Raw genomic sequence first — 19,979 nt, 5'->3', positions numbered from 1 at the left:
ATGATAGTGATGGCAAAGAAATCCTTAATGAGCACAATGACACACAAAGTAATGACCTATCGTCAGAGTTCAGGTCTTGAGGAAAATAGGGGGGCTGTTGTTTCACCATTTAACCTCTTTTCTGACTAACACAGATTTTTACCACATAGGACTTCAGATGAAGGTTTCAAATTTTTGACTTTCATCAAATGAGTATTTCCAGTCCTTTTCAACTGACATGACACAATGAAATCTTGGATTAAATGAAACCACCCAACTTTAAAGTGACAACAACAATAACGCACCCGACATCACACATTAAAACCACAAAGAAATACTGAGTTTTTATTATTTGATAGTGCCACAATCAAAACAATCATAGTGGGTTAAATTAAGATGTTAACTATTATAATCAAGAAAATACACTACAGTACATGGGCCTGCTACTGGACTCACTTAATTCCATTTGTTTTATGCATAAATTCAGATTAAGCACAGAAAGACAACAAGTCTTCACAAAGCAAGATTGATCACAGAAGGATCCAACACACTGAGCTACAAAGACGATAAAGAGAGACATTGTGATTTGATTGAATGTTGTCTCATCGGTTTAAGCTTTTCTGACCACTAAAGACTCACAGTATGAAGGATTACTGAAAGGCACCACACTCTTTATTTTTGTAAACACTGGTTGATTTGATCAGAAACGGATCACAGTGATTATAGAATGCCATATCTTGGGGACTTTTTTTTCTTCTTCTAAATTTATCGTAATCATACCTGTTGGTTTTTCAGTTATTGTTTGATCACATATTGTTTATACTCTGCTCTGTGCAGGTTATGTTATAACTGTGTAACACCGTAAGTGCGAGGGGTGCTGCGACCTCTTTGTTTTACACTGTGTTTCAGATCATAATAAAGTCTAAGTTTTAAATCTGAATATAACATTTCCGTGATCCATTAATAGCACATCCTGTCGGGACAATTCTATTCTATTCTATCGGGATTTGTTATTGTTGTTGTCATTTTGGCTGCAAAAATCATAAATAAAAAAAGGTATTCTATTCTATTCTCATTTTTGTCATAATAGACAACTGCTTGAGACCTATGTTTATCATGCAAAACGTTTAAAGTCACATGGTCATGGAGGGGATTTTTTAAATTTATTTATTTTTGCCTCGTGTTTTATCTTGTTTTCTTTCCACTGCAGACTTGCAAGCACCATCGATCACAAAGCCTCAAAGTGAGTTTCTCCTGACCCAGCACTGTCTGCAGATTAGAACTGATTGAATCAGAAGAGAGAAGCTCCAGCGTCACGTGACCCAGGAAGCAGCATCACGTTTTAATTTCCCCGGAAGTCGCCCATGCTTCTCGGAGGCTCACCGGCTCCACACAGCAGCAACATCGCACTATGGCCTCCCTGTGAGCCGCTAACGCGATACACGGTACATCCACAACCGGCAATCCGTCACCATCGACGCCTTGATCATGGACCTCCGGTCCAGAGGCTTACACCGGAGCCATCGGAGTAGTCAGCAGTAGTCTCGCAGAGCTGTATTATTAGATTTCGAGCGCTGACACTTTCGGGGATTTAAACCGGGAGTGACAGTCGGAGCGCCGGTTAGCATACCAGCTCCGCTAAGTCAACAGCCAAGAAGGGCATCACTTTTTCCTGCTTCAGCAGAGGACGAAGAAACCGCAACGACACTACTTTCAACTGGAGAAGTTGACCACCCGAATCCCCGACCTGCCCCGACGTGAACACTGCTGATTCCCGGTGAGTTAAAACCACCGGGCGCCGCCGAACGCTGCCCCCGGAGCGGGGCATCATTTTGTCAAAGGCACTCCGGCTAACTCGGCTAATGGTCGCTGGATGAGCAGGCCCAGGCGCTCAGTTCACTACTCGGCGATACAGAAATGTGGAAATGTCCGTCTAATCTCAGTGTTCCACGTTGCTACGATAACTTATTTAAACTTTGTACGTTGTTTTCTGCTGTTATTGTCATGGGAAGTCGATAAATCTGATTAGTCGCTCCGGCTGTTAATCTTCCTCCGGCCAGTCGTTATCGCAGGCTCGAGCAGCGTTAGCCGCCAGGCTAACCTTTTCACAGCTTTTAGGCCACTTTAACTGGACTTTTTAAGCAACGTCTTGTTGCCAGGAGTTCAATCCAAGTCCAAAATAATTTCTATTTAGAGCATCGTATTATTTATAGACATATTTGATAGATTCGTGGTTATATTTGAGCCTGGAGCTCGGTCGGCCTGTAATTGCAGCCTGTACGGGAGGACAGGGCTGGGCTAAACTACTAGCTTACCAACAATAGCTTCACTGAAACTAAACCGGCATCGAGCTCTATAACGTTAACATCAGGCACATTTTACTCCCCCCGTGTCCTGCCTTTCGCTTTTTGAAAATATCGCCAAAAAGCGCGATGGTATTTGCAGAGAAAGGCTCAATCGCAGTAAGGTTAAATGTGGAGCCGGCCACGTAGCGTCGCTGAGTAAAATGTCTGTTAGTGGGACACGTAACATTAGCCGGCAGCCGGACTGGGAGTGGAGCCACGCTCGTCGGCCACTTGAACCACGTTTCCTATATGTCGACCAATTTATAATGCCGATCTGTTCCGCGCGAGCCATCGCAAGTGCGCGATCGTGGCGGATGACTTTGTCAGACACCACTCCTTGCTCGGCCATATGGCAGCAGCATTGCTGGGCTGTTTGAAGGCAGCATGGCGCTCAGCGGCTCACGAGAGGTTCCTGTGCCACCGAACCAGGTGAACGGTGCGTGACACGTCCGCCAGTGGAGGTATCGTTAAGTCCCATAGCTCCCACTGCGAACACTCCCTCCGATTGTACAGATGATTTTGTCTGTGCGTAAACTGAAGTATTTGAGGTGGTGGGTACATGTGGTGAAACGACACGGGGCCACTGATCAGTCAAACTTGGGTTGATGCGGTAGATGGATAGATGTGACATGTGGGGATGATTGAATAGCTGAGAATAATTGAGTTCTCTGTCGATTGAGTCATGAATCTGCAACATGCAAACCATGTCGTGTTGCATCCCGGATGACTACCATTTGTCGTGAGCGGATAGACACAATGAAGTTAAAATAGCATCTAAAATGTCTATGTGCCAGAAAACTGTTTAAAATGGAATGGACATTTTCTACAATTATCAATAATTCTTAAAAATTAAACAGGTACACACTGAAACGTAATCTATTCAAAACTTTTTTGTCCAGTTGGTAAATTCCCCTGAAGCTTTTCAAAATCAAACTTGCTCAGCAGATTTGCATAAAGAGTTGAGGAGGGTAGTCGTAACTGCTCTAATTGCACATGAGACCTCATTCATAAGCAAGGCGATTTGAAAGTGAACAAGGGTTTTTGGGAGGTGGTAGTGTTATCATAGGCGAAACCACAAACCACACCCTTGGCGCTTGGTTAGATGTTGTCATACAAGATTTTTTTGTCTTTGTATAGTGTTGGATATTTAACTAATAGGTGTGTGATTATCTTGTTTTTAATATACTGTGCCATTTCTACTCTACTTAATATATATTTTTGTTGCTCTCATCTTGTACAGAAAGGCTGGCAACACACCGCCAACCTGATGCAGCACCATAAAAGAACGTGAAATGAACAAACCACCACAGCCTATAACGGGACCGGCTTCTGTCCCAAACCCCGCCCCTTCCCCGGGATTGACTCAGGTAAGACCCACTGACCAGGTCTACATGAATTCAGTCTGGTGAGATTTACATTGAGTAACCAATTCTTCTCCCCTCAAGGCCGCTTACGGTCCAGGGCAGCCTCCCTCTCTGGTTTTTGCCACCCCACAACCACCGCAAATGAACTCTGCACAACAGCCAAGACAGGTACGTCTAATTTAGTCTTTAGTGTTGCTTTAATTTTCTTGGACGTCTGCTATCGTTGAGGAACTCGGGTCTTTCCTGCTCTCCGATTTGGCTTCTCGTGCTGTAATGCTTTGGCTAAACGTGTGTGCTTTTGGCTACGTGCTATCTCTCTCCTTCACTTTCAACCTTGATTTCTTCCCTCTCTTCTGCTGTCCTCCCAGTTTGCTGCTGGGCCCCGTACTTTACACCAACAGGTACTAACACCCCTTACTTTCTCGAAACCCCCCCCCGTGTCTCTTTATTGTAATGCATGCTTCCAGGTTTCACAGGTCAAGCATTCTGTTGATAAACCTCAGTTGTTGTTTTTATTATAAATGTCTCCAGAATTGAATTGACTCGCTTTGGAAATGTATCTTTCTATGTAGTGAATAGTCATTCAACCTTTAAGTCACCGTTTTTACCATCAGGGTTGACCTCATCTTTAATTAATTGTATATCCTGACCTTACTCCAATGTTATTTCACTTTCCAGGCCAGCTATGTGTTTAAAAACGTTGATTTAAGTGGCTTAATGTTATGAAATATTCCTTTTGATTAAAAAAAAAAAAGAAGAAGAAAGAATCTTAAGTTAAAATTAGTGCGCTGATGTGGTTTTATTGCACAGTGCAGCATGGGTCTGACAAAATCTCTGAAGGCTGTTCAATAACAGTCTGAAATATGTGACATTAAGCTGGAGGTGCATGCTCAATCGCAGAGCTACAATGTGAAGCGCAGTTCAAACAGTAGCTTCCTAATTTATGACAAAATTATTCCCTTTTTGGTAGTAAGACTAATACAGCCACATTCCAAAGTTAATAAATATCAAGGCCAAAAAAACAAATGTTGGAGCATTGCCATGAGCAAACGTTTGCATACACGAGAAAGGACTTTGCTATCATTTCCAGCATTTTCTTACGTGCTAATTAAAATCCCCAGTGGATGACCCTGGCTCAAACTGTAATCGGCCACTGTGGTTTTCGATTATCACATATTTGTGAAAGATAAAAGGGCTATTTTGTTCCCGCTGTATTTTAATGTGTCTGCTCGCGGTCTTTAAAATGATTCTCTGGATTCGGAAGCAAGGCCCGCAGAACTGGGAATATTGTACCGGGTTGCATGTGCATCCATGGTTGTTTGCGCTTTCTGTTGTGTGGCTGCTTGACACTCTGTTCTCTCATACTCTTCCTTCTTACTCTTTTACAATCTCAGCCTTCCTCATTGTCTCGCGTCTTCCTTCTCACCCTAATCTCACTCCCTCTCTTGCTCTCTGCTCATGTGTTGCGCGGCTGAAGGGTGGATACAGAGCGCTACAGGTAACAGCTTTTCTCTTGCCCCCCCCCACAAACAACCTTCTTAGCTTGCACTAATGTCAGTGTCGCAGGCAGGGATGACTCTCCTCATTAGCTCAAACTTAGACTTGTTTTACCCTCATGCTACGAATGCAATACTATTGAGTTTAGGGGCGTGTGCACAAGAGAACACGCTCGTACAAGTAAAAGTGCTGCAACATTTAAGACCAGGGTTAGAACTATTATAGTAAGACGCTAAGTGTAGAAACAAAACAAGTTTGCTCCTGTTACAATGCACTCTAAATGTCTGTTCCTCCCGTCTTCATCTCTTTGGCAGAGTTACTACCCGAACAGACCCACCATGGCCGCCAGTGCTCCGAGAGTACAGACGAGCAGCGGCCCTCGCCCTGTTGGACCCACACACGTCTACCCGACCAGCTCGCAGATGATGATGATTTCCCAGCAGCAGCTGCCTTTCGCTGGCTCTCCTCAGGGCTACTTCATCCCACCTGGGCAGGTCGGTCCGAATCCCCGCATCACACGTGCAGGCTTATCATAGCACCACAAAGGCCTGTGCAAGACGGGAATTGATTATGGGCCATGATATCGTTTGAATAGTAGAAACGCCAGCTTGAACACGTTGAGCTTCTTGAGTTGCATTATGGGTTATGGATCGAATCATAAAATTACATATACCCAGTGTTTTTTTGACTTTCGTATGGTGTCCAGTTTGTAGTGTTTTTCACATCGAATTCCCTCATTTTGCCTGAATGTAAAACGTCGAATGACTCATCCTGCACAGAGTTGACCGATTCTGCATTTAAAAGAACCGCAACTGCACAAGCCAGCTTCTGATATTGCCTCAGGCTATTGTGGATTTGTGTCTGCGGTGCAATGTTATTCTGAATGTATTTAATCTGAAACTTTGTTTTGCTTTTTTCTTTCTGATGGTTTAATAAAGATGTGATAGTGTAGTTATTTGCTGTTGAATAGGCAAGAAATATAGTTTACAACAAATTGACCAACTCCTTCAAACACTTGATTATGTTCGCGTGGCATCGATTTCCCTGACGCTCTCTCAAGTGAACCGCCTGTCATGTTTCTGCAGTACCGGACCCCTTACATGCCTCCTACCCAGCAGTATCCTGTGACAAGCGGTTCAGCGGGATTCTACCCCGGAACCAGCCCTGCAGAATATCCCGGTTATGGTAAGGCTTTTCTTTTTTGGTTTTGTTTTGTTCTCTTAGACTAGTACTTGCAGGAACGGCCAAGCACAACCACATATTTTGGTTGATGAACTCTCTTATCGCCAGAATTCGATTTACATTAAAACGTTGACATATTTGTCCTTTTGGTGTATGTGTGTGTGTGTGTCATGGTTTTGCTTGGCTGGTTGCTGTGTGTCGTGCTTCTTTTGGTCCAAACGGCTGCGTGTGGTGATCTGCCAGTTGCATGTGGTCTGGCTGGGTTCTGCTTTGGCCTGTGTTCTTTCTATCTGCAGTCTCACCTGACACTGCCTTACAGGTTCCATGAAATGCCTTTGGGACCATCATTTCTTCTTCAATGTCTGCATACAGAAGCAAGGGTTGGGTTGGATTTACCTCTCTCAGGAGCCTCATTTTGATCATAATGAGACAAAAAATAGTGGAGACCAGAGTGCAAGACAAAAAAAGACTCCATTTATTTTTATTTCAAGGACTTAATCCTACCCAAACAAATTTTTTTTTTTGGTCTCGTGTTACTGCTGCAAATGCCCATTTAGAGTAGAGAAACTTCCTGCCGAGGATTGGGTGAGTTCAACTCAAATTGCCCTCATCGGCTTTAAAAGTGGCTTTTATACATAGTTAAACGGTTTACTGAACAAAACCAAATCTCTCTATGAAGTTATGTAAATGAAAAGATTTAATAATTGGCCTCGGAAATAAAAACGCAGCCCGGAACACGAGATAAGAGTACAGTAAGGGCGTCTCTCATTTCATGGGACCTTCTTAACACCCTGCTTCCTCTGGATCCTCTCATTAACTCATTCTGCATCTGTCTCTTCCTGCCCTCTCTCCTTCTTTCCTCCCTCTCCCGTCCCTCACTCCCTTCCTCTCCTTTGCTGCGTTGGTTCAGAGCCCTCTCTTGCTGCGAGGGAGAGGCGGGGTGGTGGGGGGAGAGGGGGCGGGCGAGAGAACGGCCGTCTCTCTCTCCACGGTGCTCCTCTCACCTCCCAGCGCTACCCCGGTGAGTAGTGTTTGTGTGTGTGAGAGAGAGCTTGTGTGGTGGTCGGCAGGCTTCAGTGGCAAAAATTTCTGTGGCACTTCCCGTCTCTAACTGTGTCCATAAATGTCCTCCTCCTCCCCCCCCTCCCCCTTCCCCTCCCCCTTTTCTGTAACACACGTGCAGTCGGTGACTTGCAGAGAATCCACAGTGGGCAGGTTCCATTATGCCAGATAAAGTTATCGACAGGCTGTCCGCAGCCTTCCCTCTCTGTTGTTTCAGCTGCACGGTCTCGGGTCAAACGTCTAAATCTAGATGTACTTTATTAAATTGACGCTATTACCTTTGAATACTATGACATGCATGTGTACTGTATACTTTTAAATGTAGTCCCAGAATGGTATTGTTACATCAAACTACATTGACTCTGCATCTTATTTTTTCTTTTTTTCTTTTTTTTGCAAATTGATATTGCATGATATTCCCAAAAAATTCAAGTAATCAAAGTTTTTGCTAAAGGGTGGCTTAAAAGTTTGATATTAACATAAAGGTTGAATTATAACCATATAGACTGATGTAAGCGCGTCAATGTGAAAGTAACCGATACAAAAATACTGAAGGGTCATGTATATTACTTTACAGTACAAAATTCAAAATCTACAAGCCTATGGCAAGTATTTTAGTATATTTTAGAGAGAAATCACAGGTCTTTGAGTAATATAATGAATCATTAATTTACAGTCATGGTCTCACCTTCCTTGAACTTGCCTGTTGCCCAGTGGATGAACCTTACAGTGACGGGTGGTTTTTAATCTAAATGAATGATCATTCATGCACGGAGTGTAGAATGGGCTTTCTATTTAAAAAACGCTCCAAATAAGGCAAAGCAAGCGTCCAGTGCAGCGCTCGTGTTTTAGACGAACGTGAGAGTCATTTTCAGTTTTTATCCTAATGAAGACTCGACACAAAAGAACGGCTGATACATTTTAATGCATAAACATCTCGTGAACTTTCAGGTACAATCCAAGATGCTCCTCCTTATATTTTAACAGACCTATTTGTGAAAGCGTTCCCTCCAACCTCTATTTTATTTTTTCTTCCCCTAAGAAAACGTCACAAATATTCCACTCAACTGAATGGTTGTAACATGGAAATCTTGACTGGACTTCATTTTTTTTGTGTTTGTTTTCACTTCATGATGGTTTTTCTTGTTTCGTTCTCACTTTGCAGCATACTATCCAGCTCAGCCACAGTACACCCCGTCTGTCCAGGCCGCACCGGTCCTGATCAACCCTGCCCAGCAGCAGCCACAAGCTCCGCCTCCCCAGCCGCCACCGGCACAGTCACAAGGCCCACCAAAGAGGGAACGCAAACCGGTAGTGTGTCCCAACAAAAGAACCGCGCACCTCTTGTCTGAGGCCCCCCAAAAAAAAGAATGGAGAGAAAGTGTGCTGTCTGTTGAATGTGGAACTTTCCCTTTTACGTGAAAATAACAATACCATTTGTCATGTTTGGTGGCAGCTGTGGGTCAGCAGTGACTCGATGGGTTCATGCAGTTTGTATATTAATGTTGGTTGCAGGCGTTGTTGAACTTAAACGCGTCGTTATTATTTCTGCTAGATAAGAATACGAGATCCCAACCAGGGTGGCCGTGACATCACAGAGGAGATCATGTCTGGTGGAAGGTCCACCACAACCCCAACTCCACCACAGGTACGATCAGCAGGAGTTTGTCATGACTGGTTTTGGTTTAAGTTCTGAAGAACAACGGTGTAGTTTGTATTGTAGAAATTAAATTTGTCATCGGTGCCAAGAGTGGCAGACATTGTTTGTGTGGCAGATGGAAAGATTTATCCGTTGAACTTTATTCAGTGTATTTTGGTAGGTTTGTCTGACTTGTGTTTTGACTCGACTAATTGTCAGCCTGCCTATAACGTCAAGAGATCATGTGGTCTCTGTTGTTCACTTTTTTTAATTTCTTTATTTAAAAAAAAAAAAAAAAGACATTTGAGCATTTGAGTCAGTCTATATGAACAAAGCCCACATTGTTGGGGAAAACAAAGCACTCCTTTAGAATTCTTTACCCCCCTCACCCCCAAGTCCCAACCCGTTTGTTTTTCACAGAGGTGATTGTGTGTTTTTACGTCTTTGCGTTAACATCTTATAATCAGCGCGGCCTTTGTCAGTTTTTTCAGAACAAATAAAGTGAAGCCAAAGCAAGCAAACACACACACACAGAAGTGCAGATGTTCTGAGCATAGTGCTTAGTTTGCCTTAACTTGTAAGTCACTGATTTGGTAATAATGGATGAAGAAAAGAGTTTTCTGTTTGTAGTGCAGTCTAAACATAACAGTAGAATCAAGTTTAGTGTGAGCCACTCAAATTTTGTTCCAATTCATATGTGTGCATATTTTATTATGGAATAGCCTTCCACACGCTTTTTTTTTTTTTTTGTTTGGTACAATTTTAACACTTGTTTTCTTTTGCAGGCTTCTCCAGATTTAAGTCCTCCACAGACGAACGGTGAAGTTTTAGGACCTGTCACTGCAGTGACAATAAGAGGTGAGGACAGTTTTCAGACTTGGTTCTCTCGACAATGCAAATTGCATATTCCAACTTTTGTCAGGGTGTGATTATTGCTTGTTTCATTCTGTCCAGATGAAAACACAGAGCCTCCTCCTAGTGCTGAGACCCCACCACCACCTGTTCCTGTAAATGTACAGCCAGTTGTGGAGGCCAAGCAGGAAACGGACTGTCAAATAGCTCTGCCTACTGAGCTCGTTACACAACCTGTAGAGTCTACGGTTGCTTTTGAAGTGCCACCGCCATTGATAGATGAGCAGCAGGCTCCAGTCCTCCCTGCGACAACAGCCCCTACCACCACCACCACTCCTCCTCCTCCAGAGGCATTGAGTGAAGTCGGCACTAGCGTCGTCTCTGACACTGTAGATGCTCCTGTTGGACCGTCAGCAGAGCAAGAGGCTCCTCTGAAAGTGGAGGAACCAGAGGCGAGTCCACCAATTCCTGCAGAGAAGGTACCAGAGAAAGAGGAAACAGAAATAAAGGAGGTGAAGACATTGGAGATAGAAGAGCCAGTGGCCAGTCCAGAGTTGGAGACATCTGCTGATGCCACAGCAGCGGTTGCCCCCGTCGATGTGGAAAAAGAAGAAATGGCAACAGACACGGCAGCAGAAGTCGCCGAGCGGCCTCCCTCCCCTCAAGAACCTGCTGCTCCACCGACGCTGGACGCTGAACCGAGTTCTGCCCCCGAGCCTGAACCGTTACCTGTCGAAAAAGCAGAGCCGCTTCTGTCCAACGGCCTTCCTCAGGAGTCCGAAGACCTGTGTGAGGATATGGCATTTACAGACACTACGCCCCACGACAAACCCGATGTGTCTCAATCTCAGGAAATCACACCGGTGGCTAAACCGGAAGCACCAGCCGAGGTGGAGGAGGTTGAGGATGTTGAGGATGTGGAGGAGGTGGAGGAGGTGGAGGAGATGGAGGAGGTGGAGGAGGTGGAGGTTGAGGAGCCGAAGAAAGAGGAAGAATTGGAGTTGAAGAAAAAAAGTGAAGAAGCTCCTGCCTCTGTTAGCCGCCCAGAGGAATCTACTATGCAAGGTAACCCTAAATTTGTATTTACTTCGGTAGTACACCATCACATCCTTGTCAAGTGCAATAAACATGTTGTTTTTCCTCTCCAAGCTGCTACGTCTGTGCCAAAGAAGAAGAAGAACATGAAAGAATTCAACAAGAAGGAGGCCATAGGAGACCTCCTGGATGCCTTCACTGAGGTGTGTACCATCTCAGATAATCTAAAAGTGTACACAGGGCTTCAGAGCCACTTTTGTAAATACTTTGCCTCCTTTCCATGTTTGCAGGAGCAGGATGCCAAACCTGCGTCTGAACCCTCGTCCACTCAGGCCAACCCTCCGGCTCCAGCCGCGCCTCCCGCTGAAGTGCCAGACGAGACCTGGGAAGAAAAAGAAGACAAGCAGAACGCAGAGCCTGATGGGCCTACAGACTCGCCTGAGCCAAGTGAAAAGAAATATCAGTACAAACCAGGTGAGTTATGACATTCAACAATAAAGGGGTACACAAGTTGTAAAGTACACTTGTGGAGGTTTTGTTGTGACATATAAAAGTAGCACACGAGAAGATAAAACTTTAAAATATTCATCATGCATTAACAAAATGCATGATGAATATTTGAAGACTTTTGGACATAATTTTATCTTGTCATCTTTTTGTGGTTTGACTAAAGAGCATTGTTATTCCGCTGAAGTGGTTATTGGCACCTTTTTGAACAGAGAAAAGCAACTATTGAATCTAGTTCAACCTTTTGCATTCTCACCCGTTTCCTCCTTGCGTTGATCAGAACAATGGAAACCGCTAAACCCAGAAGACAAAAAGAGGTACGACCGCGCGTTCCTTCTTGAATTCCAGTTCAGCAGCGCCAGTATGCATAAACCCGAGGGCCTGCCAATCATCAGCGACGTCGTCCTGGACAAGGTAGGTGACCTTCAGCAACAAAGAGCTTCATATATCTACGAATTGACCCAATTTCCACGACGAGCAGTTAAACATAGTAAACCGATTATAAGAGGAGAACTCAGACAATTTCTCTCTTTTTTTTTTTTTTTTTGATCTCAGGTAAACAAGACTCCGCTGAGGCCGGTTGACCCAGCTCGGCTGATGAATACCGGTCCTGATTTCACTCCCTCATATTTGGGAAACCTTGGGACCAGAACAGTGGGAGGACCTCGAGGCCCAGTAAGTGTTTCCCTGCTTTTCCCGACACTTGGCTGATTTGTGACAAAGACTGGTTCATATGCATAAAATCCACAGCAGTGGTGAGGGATTTGTCTTGTTTTATGGTTTTTTTGAGTAGGTTCATAAATGTTACCCAAATCTCACGGCCATCATTGCTTCTGATCTAACTTTTCACCAAATCCATGCAATTCTTGTGTCTGTAGCCTCCTGGTGCACGTCGCTCTCAGCAAGGCCAGCGCAAAGAGCCCCGGAAAATCACCATGTCCATCACCGAAGACGTGCAACTCAACAAGGCCGAGAAGGCCTGGAAGCCGTCTGCGAAGAAGGTCACCCGCAGCCGCGCCCCAGAGGAAACTGAAACCGACAATTCAGAAACCGGCCAGACGCAGGAGCTGTTCAAGCGACTTCGCAGCATCCTCAACAAGCTGACCCCGCAAAAGTTTCAGGAGCTGATGAAACAGGTGACCGATTTGAAGATCGACACCGAGGAGAGGCTGAAGGGAGCCATCGACCTCATCTTTGAGAAAGCCATCTCGGAGCCCAACTTCTCTGTGGCCTACGCCAACATGTGCCGCTGCCTCTCTGGGGTGAGTCAAGTGGGCGTGAAGTCCTTTTTTGTTTGCTTCAATGATTCCTTCAGTTTAGTGCCACGTGTCTGGGCCACTGAATGCTCGTGATGGTACTGAGGATCTGAAGGAGCTCACTTGAATCTCAAAATTCCTGATAGATATTTAATTTCCTTTTACGTCAATGTTTTGTTTGGTGTGAATGCCGCGTAACTGATGCATTGCTTTCCCGTAGTTGAAAGTCCCCACCCCCGACAAGCCAGGGGTATTTGTGAACTTCCGCAAGTTGTTACTCAACCGCTGCCAGAAGGAATTTGAGAAGGACCAGGATGACGACGAGATCTTTGAGAAGAAGCAGAAGGAGATGGAGGCTGCCAAGGTTGTCAGAATATTCAGTGTGAAAGAGGGATTGTGATTTTTGGCTCGAGTGATGGTTTCACTTCAGACACTAATCACAAAGATGCACTTGTATCCACCACCAGGATGAGGTGCGGGAGCGACTGCGGGTTGAGCTGGAAGAGGCCAGAGACCAGGCTCGACGCAGATCACTAGGCAACATCAAGTTCATTGGCGAGCTTTTCAAGCTCAAGATGCTGACTGAAGCCATCATGCATGACTGCGTAGTGAAACTACTGAAGAACCACGATGAAGAGTCTCTGGAGTGTCTCTGCAGACTACTCTCCACTATCGGCAAAGATCTGGACTTTGAGAAGGCCAAGGTAACGTCACGAGGAACAGACGCATTTCGGAATCTAATACGTCTCCAGTGATGACATTTATTTTTGTGCCACGTGTCTGGGCCACTGATGATTAGTGATGGATTGAGGAACTGAGGAGAAGTTTCTTTGTTAGATATATAACTTTTTGGTTTTGTTTCCATGACTCATAAAGGCCATTTTTTCCCCCCATTCTACAACAGCCTCGTATGGACCAGTATTTCAACCAGATGGACAAAATCATCAAAGAAAGAAAGACGTCATCCAGAATTCGCTTTATGCTCCAGGATGTCTTGGATCTCAGAAGGGTAAATATTCCAGCAGCAGCAGCTATTCAAACCAAGCGTCTATTTTGATAACCAAAAAGGTGGAGCGACCTCTTTTTGTCCTTTGAGTCAAAACAAAACAAAAAAGGCTTTGTTGTGACAACCATAAATTCAGCGAGTATAGGGCATTAAAGACACTCATTCAGTTTGTAAGTGAAAGTTTACTGGTTGGTACATCTTGATGACGTTTCTTCTCCGATCCACAGAATAACTGGGTACCTCGTAGAGGAGACCAGGGTCCGAAAACAATTGACCAGATCCACAAAGAAGCCGAGCTGGAGGAGCACCGGGAGCAGATCAAAGTTCAGCAGCAGCTCCTCTCAAAGAAAGAGAGTGGCGGTGGCGGTGGCGGTGGCGGCGGCGGCGGAGGAGGCAGAATGGGAGGGGGCATGGGAGGCCGGGGCCCCCACAATGCAGGAGGCGGACGCATCAGCCAGCCTCAGGATGAAGGGTGGAACACGGTGCCCATCTCAAAGAATAGACCCATTGATACCACCCGCCTTAGCAAGATCACAAAAGTAAGTTCCCAGCTTTTCTTAGGTCTTCAAAGCACATTAGTGCAGTCATATAGTGGTTCAACTTTTACTTTGTTCTGCTTTTTCTCTTAGCTTTTTAGCTTGGTCTTAAAAGCTTGAATATATACTTGTGACGTTTAATATCTGATGCGTTTAACTTGAATGTAATTTGTGCTGCTATAGCCTGGTGCAATGGACTTCAACAATCAGCTGTTGGCTCCTGGAGGCAAAGGCATGTGGGGTAGCTGGGGAAAAGGCAGTAGTGGAGGAAGTGGAGCTAAACCAGCGAGTGGCGAGCAGGGTAAAACCTTCTGTTGATGTAAAAAAAAAAAATTATGGCTTACTTTGATTTTGCCTCAGAAGTTTGATTTGATGCTATGTTTTTTTGTTTAGACTCGGGGCGTCCAGCTACCAGTACTCTGAACCGCTTCTCAGCCCTGCAGCAGTCCGGTTCCTTGCTGTCGTCATCAGACTCTGATCGCAGAGTTCCTCAAAGGTAATTACAAGGGCCGAACGTTCTCACCATGACTTGAAATCATGTTGCTTCACTTTCCTCCAGTGTTGGCTGAAGGAGGAGGGACCAGTTTTATTGTACATTAATTGATGGTAATGAATTGCATTTTTTAATTTTTTTGATTTTGTAAACCTTCTCTCTTGAATTCATTAGATCAAGTTCCAGTCGTGAACGTGGCGACAGAGACAGGGCTGATCGTGACAGGGATCGGTTTGACAGATTTGACCGCAGCGAAGGCGGCCAAATCACGAAGCGCAGCTTCAGCAGGGAGTCGCAGGAGCGTGGCGGGAGAGGGGGAGACAGTCGGGCCACAAATGAACCTGTGCGGCGGGTCGCCAGCATGACGGACAGTCGGGACCGAGGCAGCAGGGACCGAGGCAGCAGGGACCGAGGCAGCAGGGACCGAGGCAGCAGGGACCGAGGCAGCAGGGACCGGGGAAGCAAAGACCGGGGAAGCAAAGACCGGGGAAGCAAAGACCGGGGAAGCAAAGACCGGGGAAGCAAAGACAGAGGAAGTCGGGACAGGCGTGCAAGCAAGGATGTCCCAGGTACGAAGCCCCGAGAAGCAAGAGTAAATTCCACCAAGCAGTAGTCGATACACAATTGTCAAGCTTTGTCATTTTAATAATTCGTCAAGTGAAAAGAATCGGCTTCATGGTGTCTTTATACTCTCTTCCTTCAGTCAAGCGCGAGAGCGCACCAACTCCTCCCCCGGCTCTGTCTAAACCTTCCCTAACTGAAGAGGAGGTGGAGAAGAAGTCGAATGCCATCATTGAAGAGTACCTCCACATCAATGACTTAAAGGTACAGAGACTGTCGATGTGGTCGGCATTTATCAGCAGACATCACAGCATGTTACCAGTTTCCTCCTGAGGAATTCCAAAACCATGTCACTTCCCATCATTCTCGTAGTTCCATGTGTCAAGGAATGCTGTCGTTTTGTCTTCCCAGTATGCATGTTTTCACATTTTGACACACTTGTTGATCTCATTCTGCAGGAGGCATTGCAGTGTGTGGCAGAACTCAATAGTGCCTCACTGCTCTATGTGTTTGTGAGAACCGGCATGGAGTCGACACTTGAACGCAGCACCATTGCTCGGGAGCGCATGGGCCAGCTGCTGCACCAACTTGTAAAGGCAGGGGCGTTGACAACACAGCAGTACTACAAAGGGTGAGCATTAAACGAGGACATTTTCCGACAGCTGACTCGATTTCGAGGTTATTTCGATGAATTGAGAGTGAGAGGTCTGCGTTTATGCTGTTTCAGGCTGTTTGAGATCCTGGAGGTAGCGGAAGACATGGCCATAGATATACCTCACATGTGGCTCTACCTGGCGGAACTTATCACGCCTGTACTCCATGAGGGAGGCATCCCTATGGGACCGCTCTTCAGGTGAGAAGGACATCGGCATAAGTGATGAGTCCAGGCTAAAAAAAACCTCTGGATTCCAGATTGACAACTGGACATTTTTGACCAACATCTGTTGGACCTCGCCTCTTTCTGCTCAATTCACTCAAAGATGTCGTCGACCTCAAGTTGCTTTTTTTAATTACTTGCTTGCTCTTTTATCTTTGCCTTTATTTTTGCCTGATATGTTCTGCCTGACTGGGATTTCTCAACGCACAGTGATCAAGTGTAACAAAACCTTTTGAGTCATCATTTATCCTCTTCCAGTATCTGAAAGAATTGGACTTTTTTTTTTTTTTCTTCAGGAAATGATGAATGATGTGAAGCTTAAACTTAGGTCCTCAAGACATCAAATCTATTTTGAGGTAGTGAACTTCATCAAGTTCAATTGTGTTTTCAGGGAGATCTCAAAGCCTCTCGTGCCTCTGGAGAAGGCCGGCGTGCTGCTGGTTCAGATCCTCAAGCTGCTCTGCAAAGGAATGGTATGTAAATGCATCTCAGAAGCTGCGTGCACTCTTGATTCGGCCACTTGATTACACTGGAGAGCTGCAGTCACTCAATGGGCTATTTTCCCCTCTCATCAGACCCCTAAAAAGGTTGGCGCTTTGTGGATGGACGCTGGGCTGAATTGGAATGATTTCTTGTCCAAGGATGAAGATGTGAACAAGTTTGTCACTGACCATGTAAGTCCAAACCTGCAGGTTTGAGGAACTATTGCAAATCATGTCTGTGGTTTAATTCAGGGCACCGAAGGACCCCTGCCAAGGAAACTAGAAACTCCCAAATTAAGTTTCGACATATTTAGATGTTCTTCAAATTTCAGTCCAGAGTAAATGTCCATGAATGCATCTCTGTCTTTTGGAAATTGTGGCGAATATTTTAGGATATTTGATTTGATGATGACCAAAAAACATCAAGTAAACCCCTTCAAGTCTAAACACTGTAAAATGGAAAACCGTGATGAGGTCATTGGACATCGGAAAGGAAACCTTTATTTGTAAATTTCAGAGTGTAGAGTTCACGACGGGAGAAGAGGACAAGTCAAAGGACGTGGTCAAGAAGCCGGTCCTGAGTGCAGAGGAGCTCAGCAAAGAGCTGGACAGACTCCTGCAGGACAAGTCCAGCAATGAATGTGTCATCGACTGGGTGGAGGTGAGAGACAGAACCGCCCCTGTGCCTGAAGATTTGCTTCTTCTTTTTTTGTGTTAAAATATCTTTGATTGGGTTACCTGCTCTCAAACCTTTTATTATTATTATTTTTAAGGCCAACTTGGAGGAGGAGGAGACTGCTTCCAACCAGTACGTTCGAGCACTGATGACATCAGTGTGTCAGTCAGCCATCATTTGTAAGTGTGACGAGTACAGCCTCTTTAATTGCCCACTTCCTCTGTCACCTTGTTATGCAAAATGCAACAGAGTGTTAGAGTGGACGCCAACTTTTTTTTTTTGGTTCTTGTTATTTCCAGGTACCAACCCCTACAAGGTAGACGCTGACCAGATCAAGAAGAGGGCCAGCCTGCTGCAGAAATACCTGAGTGACGAGCAGAAAGAGCTGCAGGCTCTCTACGCTCTCCAGGCTCTCATGGTGCACATGGAGCAGCCCGCAAGTGAGTCTGCAGCCAGCGCTCGAGAACAAGACCCCGTCCCTCCACATTTCTGACCCCTGCCTTCTCTCCCCCGCAGACTTGCTGCGGATGTTCTTCGACGCCCTGTACGACGAAGACGTCATTAAAGAGGAGGCCTTCTACAAGTGGGAGACCAGCAAAGACTCTGCAGAGCAGACGGGCAAAGGTGTGGCCTTGAAGTCAGTCACCGCCTTCTTCAGCTGGCTCCGCGAGCCCGAGGATGAGTCTGACAAGGACTAAAAAAAACAAACCAACCAACCGAACTGTCACGGCGCTGCCTCCCCTGCCCCCTTTGTCAAGGCGGCGGGGTCCAGCAGGCCGCCGGATAAAGTCATGGACATTGTTGCCCGACAGGCAGACTCAAATCAATCCTCAATGAGGATAAATCTTTATTCATTTTTTTTTTCTTTTCTTTTCTTTTTTTTTTCTTTTGAGGGATGGACTCAAAAAAAAAAAGAAAAACAATCATTTCTCTCCTCCCCTCTCTCGTTTGCCTCCATTTTGACCCACCTGCTTATCAAGGCAATTGTCTTCTTGAAATAAACTTGAAAAGTGATTCAGCAGGATTGCTTGTTAACAAGGTGTAAAGTATCCCACGTCACTACGGAACTCTTGTCACAGTAATCCAAACCAACGGGCTGCTCGTCTTCGTCGTTCAGACAATTCTAATGCCTAAAGCATCCCATGTGATCTGCGGGAGGGAAACGGGAGGGGGTGTGTGATGTGGTGGGCTTCCCCGATACCTGGGCATCGTCATGCCATAACGCGTGCTCGGCACCCGACGCGCCTCTGTCTTTGTCCTTTACTGGAGTGTGCAGCATGACTGAAGTGTGTTTCTATTAATGATAACGTGGATAAAAATGTTCGTTAGAGAAGAAAAAAGAAGAAAGAGAGAAAAAAAAAAAAAGATATGCACAAGAACTAATCTTAATTTGATGGGTGGAGTTTTTAAAAAGCAAAGGTCTATTTTCTCTTCCCGTTTCCTATTATGAACTGGCAGAGGACAGGAACAACAGGACTCGTGTTGACCTTTGACCTTGACTACTAGGGGATGGACTTAATGCTTCCTCCAAGCCATCCTCTCCCATCCCCAGTAGTGAACCACACTGACTCCTCGTCTTTTACCTCTCCTGTACTCAAAACCTGAGCTGTTGCAGAGGACACTTAAATGACCCAATCACAGATGAAACTTGAAATCTACCGAAAATTTGACTTGATGAAATATATATATACAGTAACAGAAAAAAAAAAACAGACATCATCTGAAAGCCTTTTCTACTTTAAGTGGAAACTCATTTCAGGAGCGTTCTGTAAATATATAATTAAAAAAAAAAACATTTTTTTTTTTTGTTTTATTTTTCAGAAACGATAAATTGCTGATGTAATTGCAGTGTTTCCTTTTCCAGCAGAAACCACAGTTGTCCGGATGCAGAGAGGTGCTTTAGATAATCCATTGATTATTAGTTTTATTGGAATTTTGTAAATATTTTTTTTCGCTTTCTTTATTTAAGAAATTATTGCTTCTTTTGCATCGGAAACTGGAAAATGAGATAATGGAACATTGCAAATAAAGGAGTTATTAAGTTGCTGGCAGAGTTGTGTCTGAATTGTGTTTCATACGTTTGTTTTTAACTTTGTTTTTCTTACTAACCATGTAGACCAGGCGTTTCCAGGTTTACCATTGATCTCTCTGGCGACACTGACTCCCAGTGACTGGTGTGAGGTGGGTGTTGGTCAGCGTTAATACACTTTTATATTTGCATTGGTTTTTGCAACAAAACCCAGAATACAATTTTTCCAGATTTCATCTTGTACGTTTGAGCGAGATCTGAAAAATACTCGCTGAATATAGATATATACGCATAAACAAGGAGTACCAACTTTTAGAACTCATTCTGTGTTATAATTGAAGCAGATCAAGTCCAAACCATAAATCATTGACTCATTTTGTTATGAAATCATTACACTATTCGGGGAAACATATTTTTTACTACCTATTGTAGTAGAAGTTAAGTTTAGGGCTCTGGGTCTTGTTACATTAGTAACCAGTTAATACATTTGGGGTTTTATTTTTTAAAAAAAATCAACACTTGAGTTACCTAATGAACCAGTGCTTACATTTTCTATTGCATTATATCATAGCTTATAACGGTTCAGGTTCTCGTTACATTT

The 19,979-nt window shown here is 44.6% G+C and overlaps 1 protein-coding gene across 1 annotated transcript; it reads left to right on the top strand.

The window, feature by feature from the left end:
- The first annotated feature begins 1,363 nt into the window (after positions 1-1,363).
- eif4g1a (eukaryotic translation initiation factor 4 gamma, 1a) lies at positions 1,364-19,398 on the top strand. Its single transcript, XM_080502882.1, has 30 exons — positions 1,364-1,756; positions 3,565-3,691; positions 3,770-3,856; positions 5,500-5,679; positions 6,271-6,370; positions 8,595-8,740; positions 8,985-9,077; positions 9,854-9,926; positions 10,023-10,985; positions 11,070-11,158; positions 11,246-11,429; positions 11,743-11,876; positions 12,018-12,137; positions 12,341-12,724; positions 12,939-13,082; positions 13,186-13,422; positions 13,623-13,727; positions 13,952-14,263; positions 14,444-14,561; positions 14,654-14,756; positions 14,928-15,322; positions 15,457-15,578; positions 15,773-15,945; positions 16,042-16,167; positions 16,583-16,664; positions 16,767-16,865; positions 17,191-17,334; positions 17,447-17,528; positions 17,649-17,789; positions 17,866-19,398. The coding sequence occupies exons 2-30, from the start codon at positions 3,617-3,619 to the stop codon at positions 18,045-18,047; spliced, it is 5,193 nt and encodes a 1,730-aa protein (XP_080359008.1). The 5' UTR covers positions 1,364-1,756; positions 3,565-3,616; the 3' UTR covers positions 18,048-19,398.
- Positions 19,399-19,979: the final 581 nt, after the last annotated feature.

Source organism: Blennius ocellaris (genome assembly GCF_963422515.1).
Source record: "Blennius ocellaris genome assembly, chromosome: 10".
NCBI classification, from domain to species: domain Eukaryota; kingdom Metazoa; phylum Chordata; class Actinopteri; order Blenniiformes; family Blenniidae; genus Blennius; species Blennius ocellaris.
This window is presented reverse-complemented; position numbering and strand designations above follow the sequence as displayed.

Excerpts from the sequence above, each read along its gene's own strand:
- eif4g1a (XM_080502882.1), top strand. The coding sequence starts at position 3,617 with ATGAACAAACCACCACAGCCTATAACGGGACCGGCTTCTGTCCCAAAC. Across the intron at positions 5,680-6,270 it reads ACTTCATCCCACCTGGGCAG|TACCGGACCCCTTACATGCC; the intron begins GTCGGTCCGAAT and ends ATGTTTCTGCAG. Across the intron at positions 8,741-8,984 it reads CAAAGAGGGAACGCAAACCG|ATAAGAATACGAGATCCCAA; the intron begins GTAGTGTGTCCC and ends TATTTCTGCTAG.